Source organism: Oncorhynchus clarkii, chromosome 18 (assembly GCF_045791955.1).
Source record: "Oncorhynchus clarkii lewisi isolate Uvic-CL-2024 chromosome 18, UVic_Ocla_1.0, whole genome shotgun sequence".
Classification (NCBI taxonomy): Eukaryota; Metazoa; Chordata; class Actinopteri; order Salmoniformes; family Salmonidae; genus Oncorhynchus; species Oncorhynchus clarkii.
This window is the reverse complement of record NC_092164.1, coordinates 51,755,053-51,780,577: the sequence shown is the minus strand read 5'-3', so window position 1 is coordinate 51,780,577 and position 25,525 is coordinate 51,755,053. Positions and strand designations below refer to the sequence as shown.

The following is a 25,525-nucleotide window of genomic DNA, read 5'->3' as shown; positions in this document are numbered from 1 at the left end:
GTGCATCCAATTATTTTTGTTATCATCCTTGCTGTCACTACAATTTCATTGGAGTCCACCTGTGGCCAATTCAATTGTTTGGACATGATTTAGGTCCCACAGTTGACAGTGCATGTCAGCAGAATCTATACCATGAAGTCCAAGGAACTGTCTGTAGATTTCTGAGATACAATTGTGATGAGGCATATATCTGGGGAAGGGTATAAAACTATTTCTAGAGTGGAACTACCCAGACTCTGTCTAAAGCTTGCCGTCCGAACAAACTGAGCAACCGGGCAAGAAGGACCTTAGTCAAGTTGATGACCAAAAACCCAATGACCACTCTGACAGAAATACAGAGATCCTTGGCGGAGATGGGAGAACCTGTCAGAAGAACAACAGTCTCTACAGCACTTCACCAATCTGGGCTTTCTGGGAGTGGCCAGATGGAATCCAGTGCTGAGACAGAGGCACATGACATCACGCCTGGAGTTTGCAACAAAGAAAGGCATGTGAAAGACTGGTGATAAAGCAAAATATTCTATGGTTAGATGAGATAAAAATGTAACGCTTTGGCCTGAATAAAAAACACAATGTCTGGAGAGAACCAGGCACAGCTCATCACCCGTCTAACACCATCCCTACCGTGAAGTATGGTGGTGGCAGCATCATGCTATTGTGATTATTTTCAGCGACAGGGACTGGGAGACTGGTAAGGATAGACGGAACAATGAATGGGGCAAATCCTTGATTAGAACCTGCTTCAGAGTGCAAACAACCTGGGAGACTGGAATGTAAAATTTTTGCCAAAGGTTAATGACCCCGAAACATACACCCAAAGCAATACTGTGAATGTCTTCAGAACAAGGATGTGAAAGTCCTTCAGTGGCCCAGCTAAAGCCCAGACTTAAATCTGTGGAAAGACTTGAAAATGGCTGTTTACCGCCGTTCTCCATCTAACCTAACCCCCCTAGAATTTGATGTCCGCGCCCCTGCGGAAATTGAGTTAGCATAATCAGAAAATCCCCATAAAAATATATTAGTTTAAGCTAGAGATCTGATGCGTCTCAATCCGCAGATGTCGCACTTCGGCATCTACGGTGAAAGGTGTCAGAGCTAGAACAGTGTTTGTCAGACCATGAGACATCCCGAAAATCGGTCTTCTGTCTGTAGCGTCCGAACGGTTTGGCCTACAAACTATACTGAACAAAAATACAAACACTATGTAAAGTGTTGGTCCCATGTTTCATGAGCTGAAATAAAATATCCTAGAAATGTTCCGTATGCACAAAAAGCTTATTTCTCTCAAATGCACAAATTTGTATTTCATCCCTGTTAGTGAGCAGTTCTCCTTTGCCAAAATAATCCATCCACCTGACAGGTATGGCATATGAAGAAGCTGATTGAACAGCATGATCATTACACAGATGCACATTGTGCTGAGGACAATAAAATGCCACTCTAAAAGTGCAGTTTTGTCACACAACACAATGCCACAGATGTCTCAAGTTTTGAGCGATTGTGCAATTAGCATGATGACTACAGCAATGTCCAACAGAGCTGTTGTCAGAGAACTTAAGCCGCCTCCAACATAAAGTTGCCAGTATGTTCAACCGGCCTCGTGTATGGCGTTGTGTCAACGTTGTGAACAGAGTGCCCGACGGGGGCGGTGGGGTTATGGTATGGGCAGGCATAAACTATGGAAAACGAACACAATTGCATTTTATCGATGGCAATTTGAATGCACAGATACCGTGACAAGATCCTGAGGGCTATTGTCGTGCCATTCATCCTCATCACGGCAACATGTCTCAAGGATATCTACACAATTCATGGAAGCTGAAAATGTCCCAATTATTCCATGGGCTGCATACTCACCTGACATGTCACGCATTGAGCATGTTTGGGATCCTTTGGATTGACGTGTACGACTGCGTGTTCCAGTTCCCGCCAACTTCACACAGCTGTTGAAGAGGAGTGGGACAACATTCCACAGGCCACAATAAACAGTTGTATCGCGCAGCATGACGTAAATGGAGGTCACACCAGGAACTGGTTTTATTTTTATTTTTTTTAAGGTAACTGTGACCAACGGATGTTTAACAGTATAACTTTAAACCGTCCCCTCGCCCATACCCGGGCGCGAACCAGGGACCCTCTGCACACATTAACAACAGTCACCCACGAAGCACCGTTACCCATCGCTCCACAAAAGCCGCGGCCCTACTTCAAGGTCTCGGACCAAGTGACGTCACCGATTGAAACGCTATTTAGCGCGCACCACCACTAACTAGCTAGCCATTTCACATCCGTTACTGTATTCCCAGTCTTGTGAAATCCATAGATTAGGGCCTAATGCATTTTAAACTGACTGATTTCCTTATATGAATCATTGAAATTGTTTAATGTTGTGTTTATATTTTTGTTCAGTATATTATGACCCCTCTATTGAAAGATGAGACTCTCACGAACACAATGGTCGTCTCCGTTTTGCTCCAAGACCCCACCCCCCCCCACACACACACACACACACACAACCGTCTTGGGACTTGTCTGAATTTGGTACAGCTGATCTGCCAACTTTTGTCTGTAGTGTCCGACCAGTTTGGGGTACACACTAATATGACCCCTCTCTCACGATCACTCACATATTTTTCTCTATGATGCTCACAAGACTCATCTGAAGGTCCCCAGGTACCAGTTGAAAAAATGAATGGAAGTACAGTGAATCTATTGAGACTGTTTAGTGCCAAAAACAAGGGGTTAAATACTTGTCAAAAAGATAATAAAAGTGAAAAATCCTGATCTTAGTGCATTCGGAAAGTATTCACATCCTTTCCCTTTTTCCACATTTGGTTACGTTACAGCCTTATTCTAAAATTGATTAAATGTATATTGATGAGGACCACTCTACGCACAATACTGCATAATGACAACAAAAAAAAAACAGGTTTTGGGATACATTTTTCTTGACATTTAAAAAAAATAATATATAAGTATTTAGATCATTTGCTATGAGACTCGAAATTGTGCTCATTTGCATCCTGTTTCCATTGATTGTCCTTGAGATATTTCTACAACTTGATTGGAGTCCAACTGTGGTAAATTCAGTTGATTGGACAAGATTTGGAAAGGCGCACACACGTCAGTATGTATAAGATCCCACAGTTGACAGTGCATGTCACAGCAAAAACCAAGCCATGAGGTCGAAGGAATTACACGTAGAGCTCCAAGACCTGATTGTGTCGAGGCATAGATCTGGGGAAGGGTACCAAAAAATGTCTCCATTATTGAAGGTCCCCAAGAACACCATCATTCTTAAATGGAAGAAGTTTGGAACTACCAAGAATCTTCCTAGACCTGGCCGCCTGGCCAAATTGAGCAATCGGTGGAGAAGGGCCTTGGTCAGGGAGTGGACCAAGAACCCAATGGTCACTCTGACAGAGCTCCAGAGTTCCTCTGTGGAGACGGGAGAACCTTCCAGAAGGACAATCATCTCTGCAGCACTCCACCAATAAGGCCTTTATGGTAGAGTAGCCAGACAGAAGACACTCTTAAGTAAAAGGCATGTGACAGCCCGCTTGGAGTTTGCTAAAGGACTCTCAGACCATGAGAAACAAGATTCTCTGGTCTGATGAAACCAAGATTGAACTCTTCTGCCTGAATGCCAAGTGTCACTTCTGGAGGACACCTGGCACCATCCCTACGGTAAAGCGTGGTGGTGACAGCATCATGCGCTGGGGATGTTTTTCAGCAGCAGGGACTGAGAGACTAGTCAGGATCAAGGAAAAGATGAACGGAGCAAAGCACAGAGTAATTATTGATGAGAACCTGCTCCAGAGCCCTCAGGACCTCAGACTGGGACTCATCCCACACCCACTCAATTGGGTTGAGATCCCACACCCACTCAATTGGGTTGAGATCCCACACCCACTCAATTGGGTTGAGGTCCCACACCCACTCAATTGGGTTGAGGTCCCACACCCACTCAATTGGGTTGAGGTCAGGTGATTGTGGAGGCCAGGATGCAGCACACCATCACTCTCCTTCTTTGTCAAATAGCCCTTACACAGCCTGGAGGTGTGTTGGGTCATTGTCCTGTTGAAAAACAAATGATAGTCTCACTAAGCACATATCAGATTGGATGGCGTGTCGCTGCAGAATGCTGTGGTAGCCATACTGGTTAAGTGTGCCTTGAATTCTAAATAAATCACTGCTAGTGTCACCAGCAAAGCACCATCACAATTCCTCCTCCATGCTTCACGATGGGAACCACACATGTGGAGATCGTACATTCACCTCCTCTGCGTCTTACAAAGACACTGCAGTTGGAACCAAAAATCCTAAATTTGTTATTGTCCATTGCTTGTGTTTCTTTGCCCAAGCAAGTCTCTTCTTATTGGTGTCCTTTAGTTGTGGTTTCTTTACAGCAATTCAACCTTGAAGGCCTGATTCATGCGGTCTCATCTGAACAGTTGATCTTGAGGTGTCTGTTAATTGAACTCTGTGAAGCATTTATTTGGGCTGCAATTTCTGAGGCTGGTAACTCTATTAAACTTATCTTCTGCAGCAGAGGTAACTCTGGGTCTTCCATGTCCTGAGGCGGTCCTCATGAGAGCCAGTTTCATCATAGGGCTTGATGGTTTTTGCGACTGCACTTGAAGAAACCTTCAAAGTTCTTGAAATGTTCTGAATTGACTGACCTTCATGTCTTAAAGTAATGATGGACTGTTGTTTCTCTTTTCTTATTTGGGCTGTTCTTGCCATAATATGGACTTGGTCTTTTACCAAGGAGGGTTGTCTTCTGTATACCAACCCTACCTTGTCACAAAACTGATTGGCTCAAATGCATTAAGAAGGAAAGAAATTCCACAAATTAACTTTTAACAAGGCACACCTGTAAATTGAAATGCATTCTAGGTGACTACCTCATTAATCTGGTTGAGAGAATGCCAGGAGTGTGCAAAGCTGTCATCAAGGCAAAGGGTGGCTACTTTTAAGAATCTCACATATAAAATATATTTAGATTTGTTAAACACTTTTTCGTTACGACATGATTCCATGTGTTATTTCATAGTGTTGATGTCTTCACTATTATTCTACAGTGTAGAACATAGTAAAACATGAATAAACCCTGGAATGAGTAGGTGAAACAACTTTTGACTGGTAATGTATATATTTATTTCCTGGTCGTTTTTATACAGTATCTCTCTGATATAGGACAGACACTTCAGAACAAACTTCCTTGGGGGGGTCCTATCTGCTGTTCCATGTAGTGAATATTTTATTCAATGCATTTGTATGGGCTAATAGTTGTAAGGCCCCCAAAAAGTTGAGGGGTATGAATACTTTTGAAGGCACTGTAGATCCTCTAGATGGCGTCTGGTAGCTCAACATCCTGTGTGTGTGTGTGTGTGTGTGTGTGTGTGGACAGATGACCTTTATTACGAACACAGAGCAGGAACAATATATCTAATAACTCATGGCCTTTCTGACTTCCCATCCATCCATATTCCAAAACATAAGTTTGTCAGTTTTCAAGCCTCAGAAGCGGAAACCCAAATTGCATTGATTGATGCAGGACTGTGTGTGGATGTGTTCACATGAGGCTGGAGCTGGTTGTTCCTATGTTACTGAATACCAATACCTTGGGTGTGTTTGGGTATGTGTGAGCATCCGTGTGTGAATGAGTATTACATTACAAACACACACAGTCCTGTGAGCAGGGTTAGAGAAAAGATCAGGGTAAGCATGCCTGTTCTCTCTCACACACATCTCTTTACCTACCCATTCACACCTCTTTGCTATGACAATCCAAATTGGGCTCCGATGCATCCTATTTCTTTTGATCATCCGTGAGATGTTGCTATATGTCAGTACACCCTTATGGGACAATGTTTCCCAGAATAGACATGTTCTGTGGTTCTTCTAACTGGTGCTGTTTTTCTGCAAACAGCCCAAATCTGGTGCTGGTAGCCCCTCCGATGTCTATACCATAGAGACAGACTGGTCATATGATTTAGATCTGCTCTATTGCAGGTCTTCCAACACACACACACACACAAAGCAAAGTGGGAGAATGCATGCACACACACTGATTTAATGGGGTTTTGTGGCTAGACTAGAATGCTCCTCTAGGCTCTCAGGCTCTGCCTCCCATATGAAAACAGTTACAATAGACACACACACTGCTCTAGTTGTCTTGCCAGTTTGTTCCAGTTTTTATAATGAGGGAATAGGGGAAGCTCAGCCACCAATGCACCAATGGGGTTACTGGCATACACACACACACACACACACACACACACTGGCATACACTTCTCTTTAAGTTCTGTGAGAGGGATAAAGCCTCTCTTCTCCTAATGGAGAACACAGCAGAGCCTTTGTGCCCGAATAAAAACACAGACCAGTACAAACCAGTACAGACCACTACAGACCAGCAGTACAGAAACTATGGACCAGACCAGTGCGGACATAATTACAGACCAGTTACATAGACCCCAGCAAGGTGTCCACCATAGACACCATTAAGGACCAGTGCAGACCACTATAGAACAATACAGACTTCTACAGTGTTGACCAGTACTGCTGCACCAGATCCAGGATGTGACCTTTTTGTCAGTGCTTGTCTGTCTGGACTGAGAACAGGAGGATAACTGACTGGCTGCTGAGCTACCTACCTACCTACCTACTGCTAGCTGTCCCCTCGCTCTCCCTCTCCCCTCCCCCTTTCACCACACCCCATCCCCTTTTTCTCTCCATCTCTCGCCTCCTCCCCCTTCTCTCTCTCTCACCCCCTTCTCTTTCTCATCTCTCTCTCTCTCTCTCTCTCGATGAAAGCGCTGGTTTCAGCAGCTTTCTGAATAGAGCAACAAATACACACAGCTCCGGCTCACAGCATTGTCCTCACTAATCATAGGGCCTCTGTGTGTATGTGTGTGTTTGGCTACAGCAGCACAGGCGGCAGTGGTATATGTAGCTTCCTGTGTGCTAGCCAGTCAGATCAGTCTGCCGCATGCCGCTGCTGCCATTATACTGAGGAATCCCTAGCCACTGTGGGTCGAGAGAGAGAGCGAGAGAGAGCGCGTGCGTGAGGGAGAGGGAGCTGCCAGACTGCTGTAGCTCGGTAACAGTCGAGGACATCGAGAGGACAGAGCTGCTTTCAGCTTGGATTATATTATACCCCAGGAGCTGCACTGTTACAGTGGGGGGGCTGGTGTGTGGAGAGGGGGTACGGTGTGTTATTAAGAGAACGAGGGCAGTTGGAACTACAGAGCCGTGTGTGTATGTGAGCGGTACAATGTGTGTGTCTGTATAAGGGGGGTACGTTGTATGTGTGTGTTAACGATGCGGTCGGAGCGTGCGAGCCGTGTGTGTATCGTGGTGCTGGAGGAGGAGGAGGAGGATGAACATTCCTCTCCTCCTCGTCCCTCTCCTCCTCACCCCTCTCCCCTCCTTCACCCCAAACCCTCTCCGGACCGCAAGTCCCATCATGCCGTATGTCGCAGATCTCAGGAAGACAAGGTGAGACTGAGGGACCACCTCCGCTGTTTTGGTTGCCTGTGGATTAGCCTAACGTTTTTGCCAGGGTTAGAGATGCACTTAGCTTGTGAGTGTTTTGAATAGAATAATTTATTGTCCTCGAGAGAATCTGTCATGCACAATTTAAATAGCACCGGCAAAACAATACAGATGTGTATACTGCACAGCACACACAATATAAGGTTGCATGTTGCTAATAGTGAACTATGCACCAAGCCTTTAGCTAGTGTTTGGTTATGGCTAGCGTAATGATGTTTCAAACATCCTCACTGGTAGTGATAAGGAAGATACTGGCTGCCAGTAGCAGATTTACATTTGTTTTTTTGATATAGGCTTAACATTTTGCATAGTCCTCTGCATAATGAACTACATTTGTTAAGAGACCCAACCAATGTGGCTGCAGATCCGGTATGGAATTTTAGATAAGAGGTTAGAACCTGCCACTAACGATTTCTCGGACACAGATGAAGCCTAGTCCTGGGCTAAAAAGCTATTTAAATGGGGACTCCATTAACTAGCCCATATAGCTTTAGATGGGAAGTTGGAGAATTGCCTATAAGAGAGAAGAATAGGAGTGTTGTTGGTTCTTGTCTTGTAGTCAGTCAGTGTCATAATTAGAATGGCCTGTACAGACAGATACTAACATGTCTCACTGTTATATTGTTATTTATAGCCAGAAAATGATAGCTATGCTTTGAATTAAAAAAACCCATGTTAAACATTGGTGATACCTGCCGTGTGTCAGTATCAGGCATCACCATGCTCTCCCACACCTGCAAAAGGAGGGAGTGAGAGATGAATGGATGGAGGAGATTCATTCACCCTTTCTCTCTCTCAATAAGGACTCCTCAGACAGAAGCCTTCGTTCCTCTTTTACACTCCTTCTCTCCTCAGACCAGCTGGTGTTTAACAGACCAGGTGGCCAGGTTGTGTTTTAACCCCTCACAGCCTGGCAGGCTTTCTGTTGCAGACACACAAGTGGCAAACAGAGTGATACGGCTAATGTGTGTGTGGAGGGGGGACCTTTCAGAGAGTGCGTGTCAGGCACGTGTGTGTTTGTGAGTGAATTCTTTTGGGCTTTGCAGCTGCCAGTGTCATAAAAGTGACCCCCTTCCCGTATACACTGACTGACCCCTCCCCCCGCCTGTACTCCTGCTATGCCAGACACCTGAGAAGAGGGGAGGTTTAGTGGGGGGTGCTGACTGGCAAAGTTGGTTTTAGGATCAGAATGGATTGAGGGGGTTTATAGAAAAACATGGGGACTGTGGTCCAGTATGCCGTTTGATACACACAAACTCACTACTGTAGCCCAGAATGAAGCTGCTGTAGGGCAATTCCACTGTACCGAAATGATGCTTTGTCTAAAAGTTCACTTTAAAATGTATTCCAAACCAAAAACATTGATTTCAAAGTTTAACAAACCATACAACTCCATGAACAAGGACTACTTTGAACAATTTACACAGAAAATTTAACAAAAACACATTTACTGGAAGAACTGTGCAGATGCAAAATTTGGTAACAAAATTAGGGTAATGTCCCTCAGTTTATGCGACCAGGTTTGCCAAAAACTCTGCTCCGAATTGAAATGAAAAGATACAGTGCTTTCAGAAAGTGTTCATACCACTTGACGTATTCCATATTTTTTTGTTACAAGCTGAATTCAAAATGGATTACATAAAAAAAAATCTCACAATGCCTCATAATGAAAAGGTGAAAACATGTTTTTAGAACATTTTGCAAATGTATTGAAAATGAAATACAGAGATATCTAATTTACATAAGTATTCACATCCCTGAGTCAGTAAATGTTAGAATAACATTTGGCAGCAATTTACAGCTGTAAGTCTCTAAAAGCTTTGAAGACCTGGATTGTACAATATTTGTACATTATTCTTAAAAAAATTGCTCAACCGCTATCAAGTTGGTTGTTGATCATCGCTAGACAGCCATTTTCAAGTCTTGCCATAGATTTTCAAGGCGATTTTTAAGTCATCTGTAACTAGGCCACTCAGGAACGTTAAATGTCATCTTTGTAAGCATCTCTAGTGTATATTTGGCTTTGTGTTTTAGTTTATTGTCCTGCTGAAAGGTGAATTTGTCTCCATGTCTGTTGGAAAGCAGGCTGAACCAGGTTTTTCTCTAGGATTTTGCCTGCATTTAGCTCTATTCTGTTTCTTTTTATCCCAAAAACTCCCCTGTCCTTGCCTATGAGAAGCATACCCATAGCATGATGAGTGAAAGCCACCGCAAGCCACCGCCATGCTTGAATACCAGTCAAAAGATTAGACACACCTACTCATTTAAGGGTTTTTCTTTATTTTTACTATTTTCTACATTGTAGAATAATAGTGAAGACATCAAAACCATGAAATAACACATATAAATCAAAATATATTTGAGATTCTTCAAAGTAGCTACCCTTTGCCTTGATGACAGCTTTGCACACTCTTGGCATTCTCTTGGCATTCTCTCAACCAGCTTCGTGAGGAATACTTTTCCAACAGTCTTGAAGGAGTTCCCACACATGCTGAGCACTTGTTGGCTGCTTTTCCTTCACTCTGCAGTCCAACTCATCCCAAACCATCTCAATTGGGTTGAGGTCGGGTGATAGTGGAGGTCAGGTCATCTGATGCACCACTCCTTCTTGGTCAAATAGTCCTTACACAGCCTGGAGGTGTGTTTTTGGGGTCATTGTCCTGTTGAAAAACAAATGTTAGTCCCACTAAGCCCAAATCAGATTGAATGGCGTGTCGCTGCAGAATGCTGTGGTTTTTGCCTTGAATTCTAAATAAATCACTGATAGTGTCACCAGCAAAGCACCATCACACCACCACCTCCGTGCTTCACGGTGGGATCCACACATGCGGAGATTATCCGTTCACCTACTCTGCATCTCACAAAGCCACTGCAGTTGGAACCAAAAATCTCCTCAAATTTGGACTCATCAGACCAGATGACAGATTTCCACCGGTCTAATGTCCATTGCTTGTGTCTCTTGGCCCAAGCAAGTCTCTTCTTCTTATTGGTGTCCTTTTAGTTGTGGTTTCTTTGCATCAATTCAACCATGAAGGCCTAATTCACGCAGTCTCCTCTGAAAAGTTGATGTTGTGTCAGTTAGGAGGGGGGGGGGGGGGCAGTTGTGAGCTGAACATAACAGTATTCCAGTGGACTGTACTGGTAACTACTATGTTTTCCCATTGTAGCCAATTCAATTGCAGTAATTCCGTTAGTGATTTGTTACAAAATATCGAGTTTTATCCACTTAATAATTCATAAACAAACTTGAGATCAGTCAAAACTATAACAAATTAGTAGGTCTACCTTGTTACTTCTGTGAACTTTTTTTAATTCTACCTCATGAGGGAGAGAAATTAGAAAATATCTTAAAGATGCAGTGCATTTGGAAGTATTCAGATCCCTCAACTTTTTCCACATTTTGTTAATTTAATACATTTTAGAATAAGACTTAAAATAAAAAAAATCCTCTTCGATCTTCACACAATAGTGTGCAAATTTAAAATAAATAATACCTTATTGACATACAGTTGAAGTTGTAAGTTTACATACACTTAGGTTGGAGTCATTAAAACTCGTTTTCCAACCACTCCACACATGTCTTGTGGAGGACATGCGAAGCTGCTGGAGGAAACAGGTACAAAGGTATCTATATCCACAGTAAAACGAGTCCTATATCGACATAACCTGAAATGCAGCTCACCAAGGAAGAAGCCCCTGCTCCAAAACTGCCAGTAAAAAAAACGGACTACGGTTTGCAACTGCACATGGGGACAAAAATTTTACTTTTTGGAGAAAGGTCCTCTGGTTTGATGAAACAAAAATAGAACTGTTTGGCTAGAATGACCATTGTTATGTTTGGAGGAAAAGGGGGAGCCTTGCAAGCCGAAGAACACCATTCCAACCGTGAAACACGGGGGTGGCAGCATCATGCTGCTGGAGCGACTGGTGCACTTCACAAAATGGATGGCATTATGGATGAGATGTTACTTCAATATATCCAAATAATTATCAAGACATCGGTCAGGAAGTTAAAGCTTGGTCGCAAATGGGTCTTCCAAATGGACAATGACCACAAGCATACTTCTGAAGTAGTGGCAAAATGGCTTAAGGACAACAAAGTCAAAGTATTGGAGTGGGCATCACAAAGCCCTGACCTCAATCCCATAGAAAATGTGTGGGCAGAACTGAAAAGGTGTGTACGAGCAAGGAGGCCTACAAACCTGACTCAGTTACACCAGCTCTGTCAGGAGGAATGGGCCAAAATTCACCCAAGCTTGTGGAAGGCTAGCTGAAACGTTTGCACCAAGTTGAACCATTTAAAGGCAATGCTACCAAATACTAATTGAGTATATGTAAACTTCTGACCCACTGGGAATGGGATGAAAGAAATAAAAGCTGATAAAAATCATTCTCTCTGCTATTATTCTGACTTTTCCCATTTTTAAAATAAAGTGGCGATCCTAACTGACCTAAGGCAGGGAATTTTTACTAGGATTAAATGTCAGGAATTGTGAAAAACAGAGTTTAAATGTATTTGGCTAAGGTGTATGTAAACTTCCGACTTAAACTGTAAGTATTCAGAACCTTTGCTATGAGACTCGAAATTGAGCCCAGGTGCATCCTGTTTCTATGGATCATCCTTGCGATGTTTCTACAACTTGATTGGAGTCCACCTGTGGTATATTCAATTGATTGGACATGATTTGGAAAGGAACGCACCTTTCTATACAAGGTCCCACTGTTGACTGCATTTCAGAGCCAAAACCAAGCCATGAGGTGGAAGGAACTGTCCGTAGAGGTCTGAAACAGGATTGTGTCGAAGCACAGATCTGGGGAAGGGCACCAAAATACCAAGAGTCACATCTGCTGGAAACCTGGCACCATCCCTACGGTGAAGCATGGTGGTGGCAGCAACATGCTGTGGGTATGTTTTTCAGTGGAAGGGACTGGGAGACTAGTCAGGATCGAGTGAAAGATGAACGGAGCAAAGTACAGAGAGATCCTTGACGAAAACCTGCTCCAGAGCCCTCAGTACCTCAGACTGGGGCGAGGGTTCACCTTCCAACAGGACAACGACCCTAAGCATCCAACCAAGACAACTCATGAGGGGCTTCGGGACAAGTCTCTGAATGTCCGTGAGTGGCCCAGCCAGTGCCCTGACTTGAACTCGATCGAACATCTCTGGAGAGACCTGAAAATGGCTGTGCAGAGATGCTCTCCATCCAACCTGACAGAGTTTGTGAGGCTCTGCAGAGAAGAATTGGATAAACTCCCCAAGTACTGGTGTGCCAAGCTTGTAGCGTCATACCCATAGAACTCAAGGCTGTATTCGCTGCCAACGGTGCTTCAACAAAGCACTGAGTAAATGGTCTGAATACTTAGGTAAATATATTTCATTTTTTTAAAAAACCTGTTTTTGTTTTATCAGGTTTGTTGAGGGGGGAAAACGATTTAATCCATATTAGAATAAGGCTGTAACGTAACAATTTGGAAAAAGTAAAGGGGTCTGAATACTTTCAGAATGCACTGTACAATAACAAAGTATATGGACACCTGCTCGTCGAACATCTCATTCCAAAATCATGGGCATTAATATGGAGTTGGTCCCCCTTTTGATGCTGTAACAGCCTCCACTTTTCTGACATTGCTGCAGGGACTTGCTTCCATTCAGCCACAAGCATTAGTGAGTTTGAGCACTGATCTTGCGTTCCAATTAATCCCAAAGGTGTTCAATGGGGTTGAAGTCAGGGCTGTGTGCATGCCACCCAAGTTCCTCTACACAGATCTCGACAAACAGTTTCTGTGTGGACCTCGCTTTGTGCACAGGGGCATTGTCATGCTGAAACAGGAAAGGGCTTTCCCAAAACTGTTGCCACAAAGAATTGTCTGGAATGTCATTGTATGCTGTAGCGTTAAGATTTCCCTTCACTGGAACTAAGGGGCCTAGCCCAAACCATGGAAAAACAGCCCCAGACCATTATTCCTCCTCCATCAAACTTTACAGTTGGCACTATGCAGTCAGGCAGGTAGCATTCACCAAACCCAGATTAGTCCGCCTGACTGCCAGATGGTGAAGCGTGATTCATCACATTTCCACTGCTCCAGAGTCCAATGGCGGTGATCTTTACACCACTCTATCCGATGCTCGGCATTGTACATGTTGATCTCAGGCTTGTGTGAGGCTGCTCAGCCATGGAAACCCATTTCATGAAGCTCCCAACAAACAGTTATTGTGCTGACGTTGCTTCCAGAGGCAGTTTGGAACTTGGTAGTGAGTGTTGCAAACAATTTTTACGCGCATTAGCACTCGGTGGTCCCGTTCTGTGAGCTTGTGTTGCCTACAACTTCGCGGCTGAGCCGTTGTTGCTCCTAGACGTTTCCACAATAACAACACTTACAGTTGACCACCGGGACAGCTCTAGCAGGGCAGAAATTTGATGAACTGACTTGTTGGAAAGGTGACAACGGTGCCACGTTGAAAATCACAGAGCTCTTCATTATGGGCCATTCTACTGCCAATGTTTGTCTATGGAGATTGCATGGCGGTGGTCTCAATTTTATACCCTGTCAGCAACAGGTATGGCTGGAATAGCCGAATCCACTAATTTGAATGCGTGTCCACATGCTTTTGGCCATGTGCTGTATGTGGGTTACTGGTAACAGAAAGGTGCAAGGCAATGTTTCTTAAACAGAAGGAGAATCATTTCTCCCAAACTATACTGAACAACAATATAAATGCAACATGCAACAATTTCAAAGATTTGACTGAGTTACACTTCATATCAGGAAATCAGTCAATTGAAATTCATTAGGCCCTATGGATTTATATGACTGGGAATACATATATGCATCGGTTGGTCACTGATGCCTTAATGTGACCAGCATTTGCCTCATGCAGCGCGATATCTCCTTCACATTGAGTTGATCAGGCTGTTGATTGTGGCCTGTGGAATGTTGTCCCACTCCTCTTCATTTGTTGTGTGAAGTTGCTGGATATTGGCGGGAATTGGAACACGCTGTCGTTCACGTCAGTCTAGAGCATCCCAAAAATGCTCAATGGGTGAGAATGCAGGCCATGGAAAAACCTTGACATTTTCAGCATCCAGGAATTGTGTACAGATCCTTGCAACATGTAGCTGTGCTTTATCATGCTAAAACAGGTGATTTCAGCAGCTGAATGGCACGATAATGGATCTCGTCACAGTATCTCTGTGCATTCAAATTGCCAAAGATCAAATGCACTTGTGTTTGTGCACTCTGTTCACAAAGTTGACATCAGCGAACTGCTCGCCCACATGATGCCATACACGTGGTCTGCGTTTGTGAGGCTGGTTGGACAAACTGCTCGCCCACATGATGCTATACACCTGGTCTGCGTTTGTGAGGCCGGTTGGACGTACTGCCAAATTCTCTAAAACGACAGAAGCGGCTTATGGTAGAGAAATTTACATTAAATTCTCTGGCAACAGCTCTGGTGAACATTCCTGCAGTCAGCATGCCAATTGCACGCTCTGTGGCATTTTGTTGTGTGACCAAACATATTTTAGTGTGGCCTTTTATTGTCCCCCGCACAAGGTGTAATGATCATGCTGTTTAATCAGTGTCTTGATGGATTATCTTGGAAAAGGAGAAATGCTCACTAACATGTATGTAAACAAATTTAAGAGAAAAAAGCTTTTTGTGTGGAACATTTCTGGGATCTTTTATTTCGGCTCATAAAAAATGGGACCAACACTTTACATGTTGCGTTTATATTTTTGTTTAGCGTAAATATAATTGTTGATATTCGTTGCCAGATCTTAAAAAAAAGTTTTTTTTTAGAACGTATTCTGGTAGATGTCAAAAACCACTGTTTGACCAGAGATCAAAGCCTACGCTTATAGCTGTGGGAAATGGTTGAAAATGTTTTAATGCCTTAATATCTCAAATATAGACTCTTAGCTTTTTGCTCCTATGACCTTCAGATGTTGGTGCTCATGGTTCCCTTTAGATGAAAAAGCCCTGTCGTAATTGTCAGCATGTAACCAAACTGTAGTAACGTTAGCAAGCAGGATGTTAACAGGTTCTGTCTTGTTAGTCATCTAGCCAAGTCATTCAGAGGAAAATTATCTAGCACCTTTCCATCTCTCTCTCCAGTTTTCTCACTATCTATTCTTTCCATTGTTTGCTCTTGTTGTCTCTCTCTCTCTCACTCACTCAAATTCAATCTGCTTTCATTGGCATGAATGATAGTCAATGTTGCCAAGGTGAAGAGATGCACCTAAATATTATGAAAACAACAGCGACAACAATAATAATAGTAGCTATAATACTAAATAATCCAAAATATATATTTATTTTACACACACACACACACACACACACACACACACACACACACACACACACACACACACACACACACACACACACACACACACACACATACACAGTGACTGATAGTTCTCTCTGTGTCCTCCCATACAGCCCTCTCTGCTGAAAGCCATCTTCAGTGTGGACCCTAATGAAGTCCGCTCCCTCATATTCAAGAAGGAGGATGTAAACGTACAGGTAACATTACTGTACACACACACAGACAGGAGTCAGTCAGTCCATAAGCATCTCTTGCTCTAAATTGCTTGCAAATCCATCCTCTCCTCATCTCCTATCCTCTCCTCATCTCCTCTTCACACTTCATTTGCAATGATTGTCAAAGACTTGACAGGTGGACGCTCATCATTAGGCTGGCTTTCCTGGTCAGTTCTCATCATTAGGCTGGCTTTCCTGGTCAGTTCTCATCATTAGGCTGGCTTTCCTGGTCAGTTCTCATCATTAGGCTGGCTTTCCTGGTCAGTTCTCATCATTAGGCTGGCTTTCCTGGTCAGTTCTCATCATTAGGCTGGCTTTCCTGGTCAGTTCACATCATTAGGCTGGCTTTCCTGGTCAGTTCACATCATTAGGCTGGCTTTCCTGGTCAGTTCTCATCATTAGGCTGGCTTTCCTGGTCAGTTCACATCATTAGGCTGGCTTTCCTGGTCAGTTCTCATCATTAGGCTGGCTTTCCTGGTCAGTTCTCATCATTAGGCTGGCTTTCCTGGTCAGTTCTCATCATTAGGCTGGCTTTCCTGGTCAGTTCTCATCATTAGGCTGGCTTTCCTGGTCAGTTCTCATCATTAGGCTGGCTTTCCTGGTCAGTTCACATCATTAGGCTGGCTTTCCTGGTCAGTTCTCATCATTAGGCTGGCTTTCCTGGTCAGTTCTCATCATTAGGCTGGCTTTCCTGGTCAGTTCTCATCATTAGGCTGGCTTTCCTGGTCAGTTCTCATCATTAGGCTGGCTTTCCTGGTCAGTTCTCATCATTAGGCTGGCTTTCCTGGTCAGTTCTCATCATTAGGCTGGCTTTCCTGGTCAGTTCTCATCATTAGGCTGGCTTTCCTGGTCAGTTCTCATCATTAGGCTGGCTTTCCTGGTCAGTTCTCATCATTAGGCTGGCTTTCCTGGTCAGTTCTCATCATTAGGCTGGCTTTCCTGGTCAGTTCTCATCATTAGGCTGGCTTTCCTGGTCAGTTCTCATCATTAGGCTGGCTTTCCTGGTCAGTTCTCATCATTAGGCTGGCTTTCCTGGTCAGTTCACATCATTAGGCTGGCTTTCCTGGTCAGTTCTCATCATTAGGCTGGCTTTCCTGGTCAGTTCTCATCATTAGGCTGGCTTTCCTGGTCAGTTCTCATCATTAGGCTGGCTTTCCTGGTCAGTTCTCATCATTAGGCTGGCTTTCCTGGTCAGTTCTTTCAGATCAGTGCATTGAAGGACAGGAAGAGAGGACAGACTTTTTAGAAAATTGAAGAATAGCCAATGTGTCTGTACTCTCGGTCTCTTACTAAATTAATGTTGAGAGGCCATAGTCTTTCAGCCAATCAATCAGGTAAGGGTAGGTTAGTTCCTTCTTTTCAACTCCCTCTCTGTTCAGCCCTCTCTCTTTCCCTCTCACTCCCCCGTCATCCCTCCCTCTCACCCCCGCCCACATTCTCTCCCTCTCTCCCTGACGTCTTTTCTCTCTCTCCCCACCCCCTCTTTATCTACTCCCCCCCGTCTCTATATTGCTGGGGTCATCAGAGACATTTTGGTCTGTTTGAGTCAGCAGTTTTCAGTCTGACCTATTACAGGCCTCCCTCTCCGTCATGTGACTTTGTTTACGACCTACGTTACTCCCCTGATTGCCCTCTGCTGCATGGAGAGAACAAGAGATGGAGGGAAGCAGAGAAAGAGAGAGGGAGGGAGGGAGTTAGACTGGAGGGGTTAGAGAGAGGAATGGGCAAGGGATAGAGATGTAGAGAACGAGGAAGAGGGGGAGGGCATGGAAGGGAGGGAGAGAGAGCTGGAATTGATTGTTCCATCCATCCAGATTGACTAGCGTGGTTAGTTAGTTCTACAGAGAGGACCTGCTTTGTATGGTCAGACAGACGGTAAAACATCCTCATTACAGAAATGAAGAGGGAGAGCGACAGAGGTACTCTTGTAGTCACACATCGGTCACACACACACACACACACACACACAGGACCACTGGTCGATAGGCCACCCCCCAGGGAGAGCAGAGGGAGGAGAGAAATCCCTCCATCATCCTGTCATCCTGCCTTTATTACCTTGCTCCCTGGTAGGCTGACAGAAGACTGGCCAAAACTACACACACTGACCAATGATTGGCCACAGCTCGAGAGACCACAACAATCTAACACACTTGTTAACCTTTCCTTTCTGAGTTAATTGCAGGTGAAAATGAAGATGCTCTCTTAAACAGTTGATTGTGACATCGTTGGGCGGTTTCCCATTTTACCAATTAAACCTTGTCCTGGATAATAAAGAAATGTCAATGGAGACTCCATTGAGCTAGATGTTTTTGTCCAGGACTAGGCTTAATCTGTGTCTGGGAAAGCAGCCCAAAGATTTTGGGTAAGAGGAGTGGAGGAGTGATGCTGTCATTAGTCTGGCTTCTAGTGAGATCCCTGCCAAGTACAGTAGTAGTTGACCCCCTCCCAGCTACCCTGCAGTGTCTACCAGACTCCTGAAAATGAGGAGAGCGGGGAACAGGGAGAGCGGGGAACAGGGAGAGCGGGGAAGTCAAGACATCCACTTGGTTGTGATTCAGGAAGCTTACCCGTCACACTTGGCTGGCTGCGCTGTTGTGTGGGACATAGTTGTGCTCCCTCTTGTCTACTGGCAGCATAGTGAGAAGCTGTGTGTGTGTGTTCAAGTTTATTATGAACATTGAAGCTAGTTTGAAATGATATGTTTTACATACTGTACCTCCCTTCTAAAATGAACATAAAAGTTGAATGTGTGACATTTCTTTCTGCTCTGGTCTCTACCAGGACAGTGAGAAAAGGACCCCGCTCCACGCTGCAGCCTACCTAGGAGACGCTGACATCATCGAACTCCTCATCCTCTCAGGTACACATCTTACCTGTCTGCCTGTTATACCTGTACCTGTCTGCCTGTTATAGTGTACCTGTCTGCCTGTTATACCTGTACCTGTGCCTGTTATACCTGTACCTGTCTGCCTGTTATACTGTACCTGTCTGCCTGTTATACTGTACCTGTCTGCCTGTTATACTGTACCTGTTATACTGTACCTGTGCCTGTCTGCCTGTTATACTGTACCTGCCTGCCTGTTATAGTGTACCTGTGCCTGTTATACCTGTACCTGTGCCTGTTATACCTGTACCTGTCTGCCTGTTATACTGTACCTGTCTGCCTGTTATACTGTACCTGTCTGCCTGTTATACTGTACCTGTTATACTGTACCTGTGCCTGTCTGCCTGTTATACTGTACCTGCCTGCCTGTTATACTGTACCTGTGCCTGTTATACCTGTACCTGTCTGCCTGTTATACCTGTACCTGTCTTCCTGTTATACTGTACCTGTCTGCCTGTTATACTGTACCTGTCTGCCTGTTATACCTGTACCTGTCTGCCTGTTATAGTGTACCTGTCTGCCTGTTATACCTGTACCTGTCTGCCTGTTATACCTGTACCTGTCTGCCTGTTATAGTGTACCTGTCTGCCTGTTATACCTGTACCTGTGCCTGTTATACCTGTACCTGTCTGCCTGTTATACCTGTACCTGTCTGCCTGTTATACTGTACCTGTCTGCCTGTTATACTGTACCTGTCTGCCTGTTATACTGTACCTGTCTGCCTGTTATACTGTACCTGTTATACTGTACCTGTTATACTGTACCTGTCTGCCTGTTATACCGTACCTGTCTGCCTGTTATACTGTACCTGTCTGCCTGTTATACTGTACCTGTTATACTGTATCTGTCTGCCTGTTATACTGTACCTGTCAGCCTGTTATACTGTACCTGTTATACTGTACCTGTTATACCTGTCTGCCTGTTACACTGTACCTGTCTGCCTGTTATACTGTACCTGCCTGCCTGTTATACTGTACCTGTTATACTGTACCTGTCTGCCTGTTATACTGTATCTGTCTGCCTGTTATACTGTACCTGTCTGCCTGTTATACAGTGGGGCAAAAAAGTATTTAGCCACCAATTGTGCAAGTTCTCCCACTTAAAAAGATGAGAGGCCTGTAATTTTCATCATAGGTACACTTCAACTATGACAGACAAAATGAGAAAAAAAATCCAGAAAATCACATTGTAGAATTTTTTAAATGATTGTAGACCTGCACCAGGCTGGGAAGACTGAATCTGCAATAGGTAAGCAGCTTGGTTTGAAGAAATCAACTGTGGGAGCAATTATTAGGAAATGGAAGACATACAAGACCACTGATAATCTCCCTCGATCTGGGGCTCCACGCAAGATCACACCCCATGGGGTCAAAATGATCACAAGAACGGTGAGCAAAAATCCCAGAACCACACGGGGGGATCTAGTGAATGACCTGCAGAGAGCTGGGACCAAAGTAACAAAGCCTACCATCAGTAACACACTACGCCGCCAGGGACTCAAATCCTGCAGTGCCAGACGTGTCCCCCTGCTTAAGCCAGTACATGTCCAGGCCCGTCTGAAGTTTGCTAGAGAGCATTTGGATGATGATCCAGTCTTTTTGTTTGTTATACCTGTCTGCCTGTTTGTTTGTTATACCTGTCTGCCTGTTTGTTATACCTGTCTGCCTGTTTGTTTGTTATACCTGTCTGCCTGTTTGTTATACCTGTCTGCCTGTTTGTTTGTTATACCTGTCTGCCTGTTTGTTTGTTATACCTGTCTGCCTGTTTGTTATACCTGTCTGCTTGTTATACCTGTCTGCCTGTTTGTTATACCTGTCTGCCTGTTTGTTTGTTATACCTGTCTGCCTGTTTGTTTGTTATACCTGTCTGCCTGTTTGTTTGTTATACCTGTCTGCCTGTTTGTTTGTTATACCTGTCTGCCTGTTTGTTTGTTATACCTGTCTGCCTGTTTGTTTGTTATACCTGTCTGCCTGTTTGTTTGTTATACCTGTCTGCCTGTTTGTTTATTATACCTGTCTGCCTGTTTGTTTGTTATACCTGTCTGCCTGTTTGTTTATTATACCTGTCTGCCTGTTTGTTTGTTATACCTGTCTGCCTGTTTGTTTGTTATACCTGTCTGCCTGTTTGTTTGTTATACCTGTCTGCCTGTTTGTTTGTTATACCTGTCTGCCTGTTTGTTTATTATACCTGTCTGCCTGTTTGTTTATTATACCTGTCTGCCTGTTTGTTTATTATACCTGTCTGCCTGTTTGTTTGTTATACCTGTCTGCCTGTTTGTTTGTTATACCTGTCTGCCTGTTTGTTATAGCTGTCTGCCTGTTTGTTTGTTATAGCTGTCTGCCTGTTTGTTTGTTATAGCTGTCTGCCTGTTTGTTATAGCTGTCTGCCTGTTTGTTATACCTGTCTGCCTGTTTGTTATACCTGTCTGCCTGTTATACCTGATAAAACTAAGATACCTAAAAAGCCTATTAAATTGGAAGACTTAGTATGAGAATTTGGTCACAGCAGCCAATGTTGACATCACCCATTCGTGGAGAGGAAATGATAGGGAGAGAGATGTGGAGGCTGTTTCCCTGTATTTGTTGTGATGGAACAGTATCACGTGATGTGATGGTCTATTTTAACCCCTTACACACATGGGCCTCTCAAAGGATCATGGGGGTTTCCTCTAGTAACTCGTGGGTCCCCACCCACTCTCTGTCAGAGGAAAGTTAACCCTTAACGTTTTCTCTCCCTGTGTTTTTTTAGGAGCCAGAGTAAATGCTAAAGACAATAAGTGGTTAACTCCTCTTCACCGAGCTGTTGCCTCCTGCAGCGAGGTAACAGACTGTCACCCACACCACACACACACCTTCATCAATGCTCTTTCTCATGCTGCATCAGTCTTGTTGAAACAGTGATTATGTCAATGCTCTTTCTTTGTGTGTGTGTGTGTGTAGGATGCAGTGTGTATGTTGATAAAACACAGTGCTGATGTGAACGCGCGGGATAAGAACTGGCAGACTCCTCTCCATGTTGCTGCCAACAACAAGGCTATCCGTGTTGCAGAGGCCCTCGTCCCATTGCTTAGCAACGTCAATGTGTCGGACCGGGGTGGACGCACAGCCCTGCACCATGCTGCCTTCAGCGGACACCTGGAGGTAACACACACACATTCACAGAGGTATTAGTTGCCATTTCATGAGGCTAGTATGACTTCACTGTGTGTGTGTGTGTGTGTGTGTGTGTGTGTGTGTGTCAGATGGTGAAGCTGCTTCTCTCCAGAGGAGCTAACATCGACGCCTTTGATAAGAAAGACAGGCGAGCCATCCACTGGGCTGCCTACATGGGTAAGACACCCCCACTCAGAGCTATACACTATAGAGGGATTAGAATGTCAAAACGCTTGTATCAATACATTTTGATTTGATGATTAGATGTTTTCTAGAAACAAAATGGTATGCTAACAAAATGGTATGAAATGGTATGCTAACAAAATGTACTCTTACCCGCTCTCTTTCTCCCCTCTCTCCCTCCATTTCCTCCTCCCTTCCTCTCTCTCTACATCTCCCTCCCTCCAGGTCATATGGAGGTGGTGAGGTTGTTGGTGTCTAGTGGAGCAGAGATGGACTGTAAAGATAAGAACTCTTATACTCCTCTACATGCCGCTGCCTCTAGTGGGATGACTACCACTGTCCAATACCTGCTGGGGCTGGGGGTACAGGTACACACACATCATTCAATACCTGCTGGGGGTACAGGTACACACACATCATTTGATTTCATCCTCTCCTAATAGCAAAGAAAGAAGTCTATTGAGATACACAAACTAACTGTTTCTCTCTCTCTCCCTCTCCCCCCGCCTTCGCTCTCTCCCCCCGCCTTCGCTCTCTCCCTCCGCCCTCGCTCTCCGCCCTCGCTCTCTCTCTCCGCCCTCGCTCTCTCTCCCCGCTCTCGCTCTCTCTCCCCGCTCTCGCTCTCTCTCCCCGCTCTCGCTCTCTCTCCCCGCTCTCGCTCTCTCTCCCCGCTCTCGCTCTCTCTCCCCGCTCTCGCTCTCTCTCCCCGCTCTCGCTCTCTCTCTCTCCGCCCTCGCTCTCTCTCTCCGCCCTCGCTCTCTCTCCCCGCTCTCGCTCTCTCTCCCCGCTCTCGCTCTCTCTCCCCGCTCTCGCTCTCCGCCCTCGCTCTCTCTCCCCGCTCTCGCTCTCTCTCCCCGCTCTCGCTCTCTCTCCCCGCCCTCGCTCTCTCTCCCCGCCCTCGCTCTCTCTCCCCGCCCTCGCTCTCTCTCCCCGCTCTCGCTCTCTCTCCCCGCTCTCGCTCTCTCTCCCCGCTCTCGCTCTCTCTCCCCGCTCTCGCTCTCTCTCCCCGCTCTCGCTCTCTCTCCCCGCTCTCGCTCTCTCTCCCCGCTCTCGCTCTCTCTCCCCGCTCTCGCTCTCTCTCCCCGCCCTCGCTCTCTCTCCCGCCCGCCCGCTCTGTCTCTCCCCGCACACCTGCTCTCTCTCCGCTCTCTCTCCCCGCTCTGTCTCTCTCGCTCTCTCCCCGCTCTGTCTCTCTGTCCTTGCACTCCCCCTCTCCCCGCTCCCCCTCTCTCTCCCGCTCCCTCTCTCCCCGCTCCCTCTCTCTCTCCCGCTCCCTCTCTCTCTCCCACTCCCTCTCTCCCCGCTCCCTCTCTCTCCCGCTCCCTCTCTCTCTCCCGCTCCCTCTCTCTCTCCCGCTCCCTCTCTCTCTCCCGCTCCCTCTCTCTCTCCCAATCCCCCTCTCCCCGCTCCCCGCTCTCTCTCCCCGCTCTCGCTCTCTCTCCCCGCTCTCGCTCTCTCTCCCCGCTCTCGCTCTCTCTCCCCGCCCTCGCTCTCTCTCCCGCCCGCCCGCTCTGTCTCTCCCCGCACACCTGCTCTCTCTCCGCTCTCTCTCCCCGCTCTGTCTCTCTCGCTCTCTCCCCGCTCTGTCTCTCTGTCCTTGCACTCCCCCTCTCCCCGCTCCCCCTCTCTCTCCCGCTCCCTCTCTCCCCGCTCCCTCTCTCCCCGCTCCCTCTCTCTCTCCCGCTCCCTCTCTCTCTCCCACTCCCTCTCTCCCCGCTCCCCCTCTCTCCCCGCTCCCCCTCTCTCTCCTGCTCTCTCTCTCCCCGCTCCCTCTCTCTCCCGCTCCCTCTCTCTCTCCCGCTCCCTCTCTCTCTCCCGCTCCCTCTCTCTCTCCCAATCCCCCTCTCCCCGCTCCCCCTCTCTCTCCCGCTCCCCCTCTCTCTCCCGCTCCTTCTCTCCCCGCTCCCCCTCTCTCTCCCGCTCCTTCTCTCCCCGCTCCTTCTCTCCCCCGCTCCTTCTCTCCCCGCTCCTTCTCTCCCTGCTCCCCCTCTCTCTCCCGCTCCCTCTCTCCCCGCTCCCCCTCTCTCTCCCGCTCCTTCTCTCCCCGCTCCTCCTCTCTCTCCCGCTCCCTCTCTCCCCGCTCCCCCTCTCTCTCCCGCTCCTTCTCTCCCCGCTCCCCCTCTCTCTCCCGCTCCTTCTCTCCCCGCTCCCCCTCTCTCTCCCCGCTCCCCCTCTCTCTCCCGCTCCTTCTCTCCCCGCTCCCCCTCTCTCTCCCGCTCCCTCTCTCCCCGCTCCCCCTCTCTCTCCCGCTCCCTCTCTCCCCGCTCCCCCTCTCTCTCCCGCTCCCTCTCTCCCTGCTCCCTCTCTCCCCGCTCCCCCTCTCCCCGCTCCCCCTCTCACCGCTCCCCCTCTCCCCGCTCCCCCTCTCTCCCGCTCCTTCGCTCCCCCTCTCTCTCCCGCTCCTTCTCTCCCCGCTCCCCCTCTCTCTCCCGCTCCCCCTCTCTCTCCCCGCTCCCCCTCTCTCTCCCCTCTCCCGCTCCTTCTCTTCCCGCTCCTTCTCTTCCCGCTCCCTCTCTCCCCGCTCCCTCTCTCTCTCTCCCGCTCCCTCTCTCTCTCTCCCGCTCCCTCTCTCTCTCCCGCTCCCTCTCTCTCTCCCGCTCCCTCTCTCTCTCCCGCTCCTTCTCTCCCCGCTCCCTCTCTCTCCCCGCCCTCCCTCTCTCTCTCCCCGCCCTCCCTCTCTCTCTCCCCGCCTTCTCCCTCCATCTCTCTAGATAAACCAGGGTAATATTTATGGTAACTCTGCCCTCCATATGGCCAGTTATAATGGCCAGGATGTGGTGGTCAACGAACTCATAGAGGCTGGAGCCTCCATCAACCAGGTACACATCTGTGTGTGTGTGTGTGTTGGTGTGCGTGTGTTGGTGTGTACATTGTAACTTTATCTCTCTCTAACAGGTGAATGAGAGGGGTCTGTCTGCGCTGCACTTCTCAGCCTGTTCCCGCCAGGGGGCGCTGTGTCTGGAACTACTGCTTGGGAACGGAGCTAATGTCAACATCAGGGTACACACACACACTTCTCCTAGGCCAACAGGGTAGTAGTGGGACATATGGTGTGGGGTGTGAGAGAAGAGCTGAAGTTGCTCAGGGCGGTAGGGTGTGGGGTGTGAGAGAAGAGCTGAAGTTGCTCAGGGCGGTAGGGTGTGGGGTGTGAGAGAAGAGCTGAAGTTGCTCAGGGCGGTAGGGTGGGGGGAGTGTG

General features: G+C 46.5%; 1 protein-coding gene across 3 annotated transcripts in view; it reads left to right on the top strand.

Moving 5' to 3' along the window:
• LOC139373667 (serine/threonine-protein phosphatase 6 regulatory ankyrin repeat subunit A-like) overlaps positions 1-25,525 on the top strand; it is a 53,138-nt gene that overhangs the window by 6,101 nt on the left and 21,512 nt on the right. Inside the window, exons 1-9 of one of the 3 annotated variants that reach the window (XM_071114490.1) lie at positions 7,221-7,503; positions 16,009-16,092; positions 18,892-18,970; positions 21,743-21,813; positions 21,934-22,134; positions 22,236-22,323; positions 22,555-22,697; positions 25,041-25,148; positions 25,225-25,329. In XM_071114490.1, coding sequence (XP_070970591.1) covers positions 7,312-7,503; positions 16,009-16,092; positions 18,892-18,970; positions 21,743-21,813; positions 21,934-22,134; positions 22,236-22,323; positions 22,555-22,697; positions 25,041-25,148; positions 25,225-25,329 — 1,071 coding nt within the window. In that variant the 5' untranslated portion in view covers positions 7,221-7,311. Of the gene's footprint in view, positions 1-7,220; positions 7,504-16,008; positions 16,093-18,891; positions 18,971-21,742; positions 21,814-21,933; positions 22,135-22,235; positions 22,324-22,554; positions 22,698-25,040; positions 25,149-25,224; positions 25,330-25,525 lie in introns of those variants that run through there. The other 2 variants (XM_071114488.1, XM_071114489.1) reach the window with 2 other exon arrangements.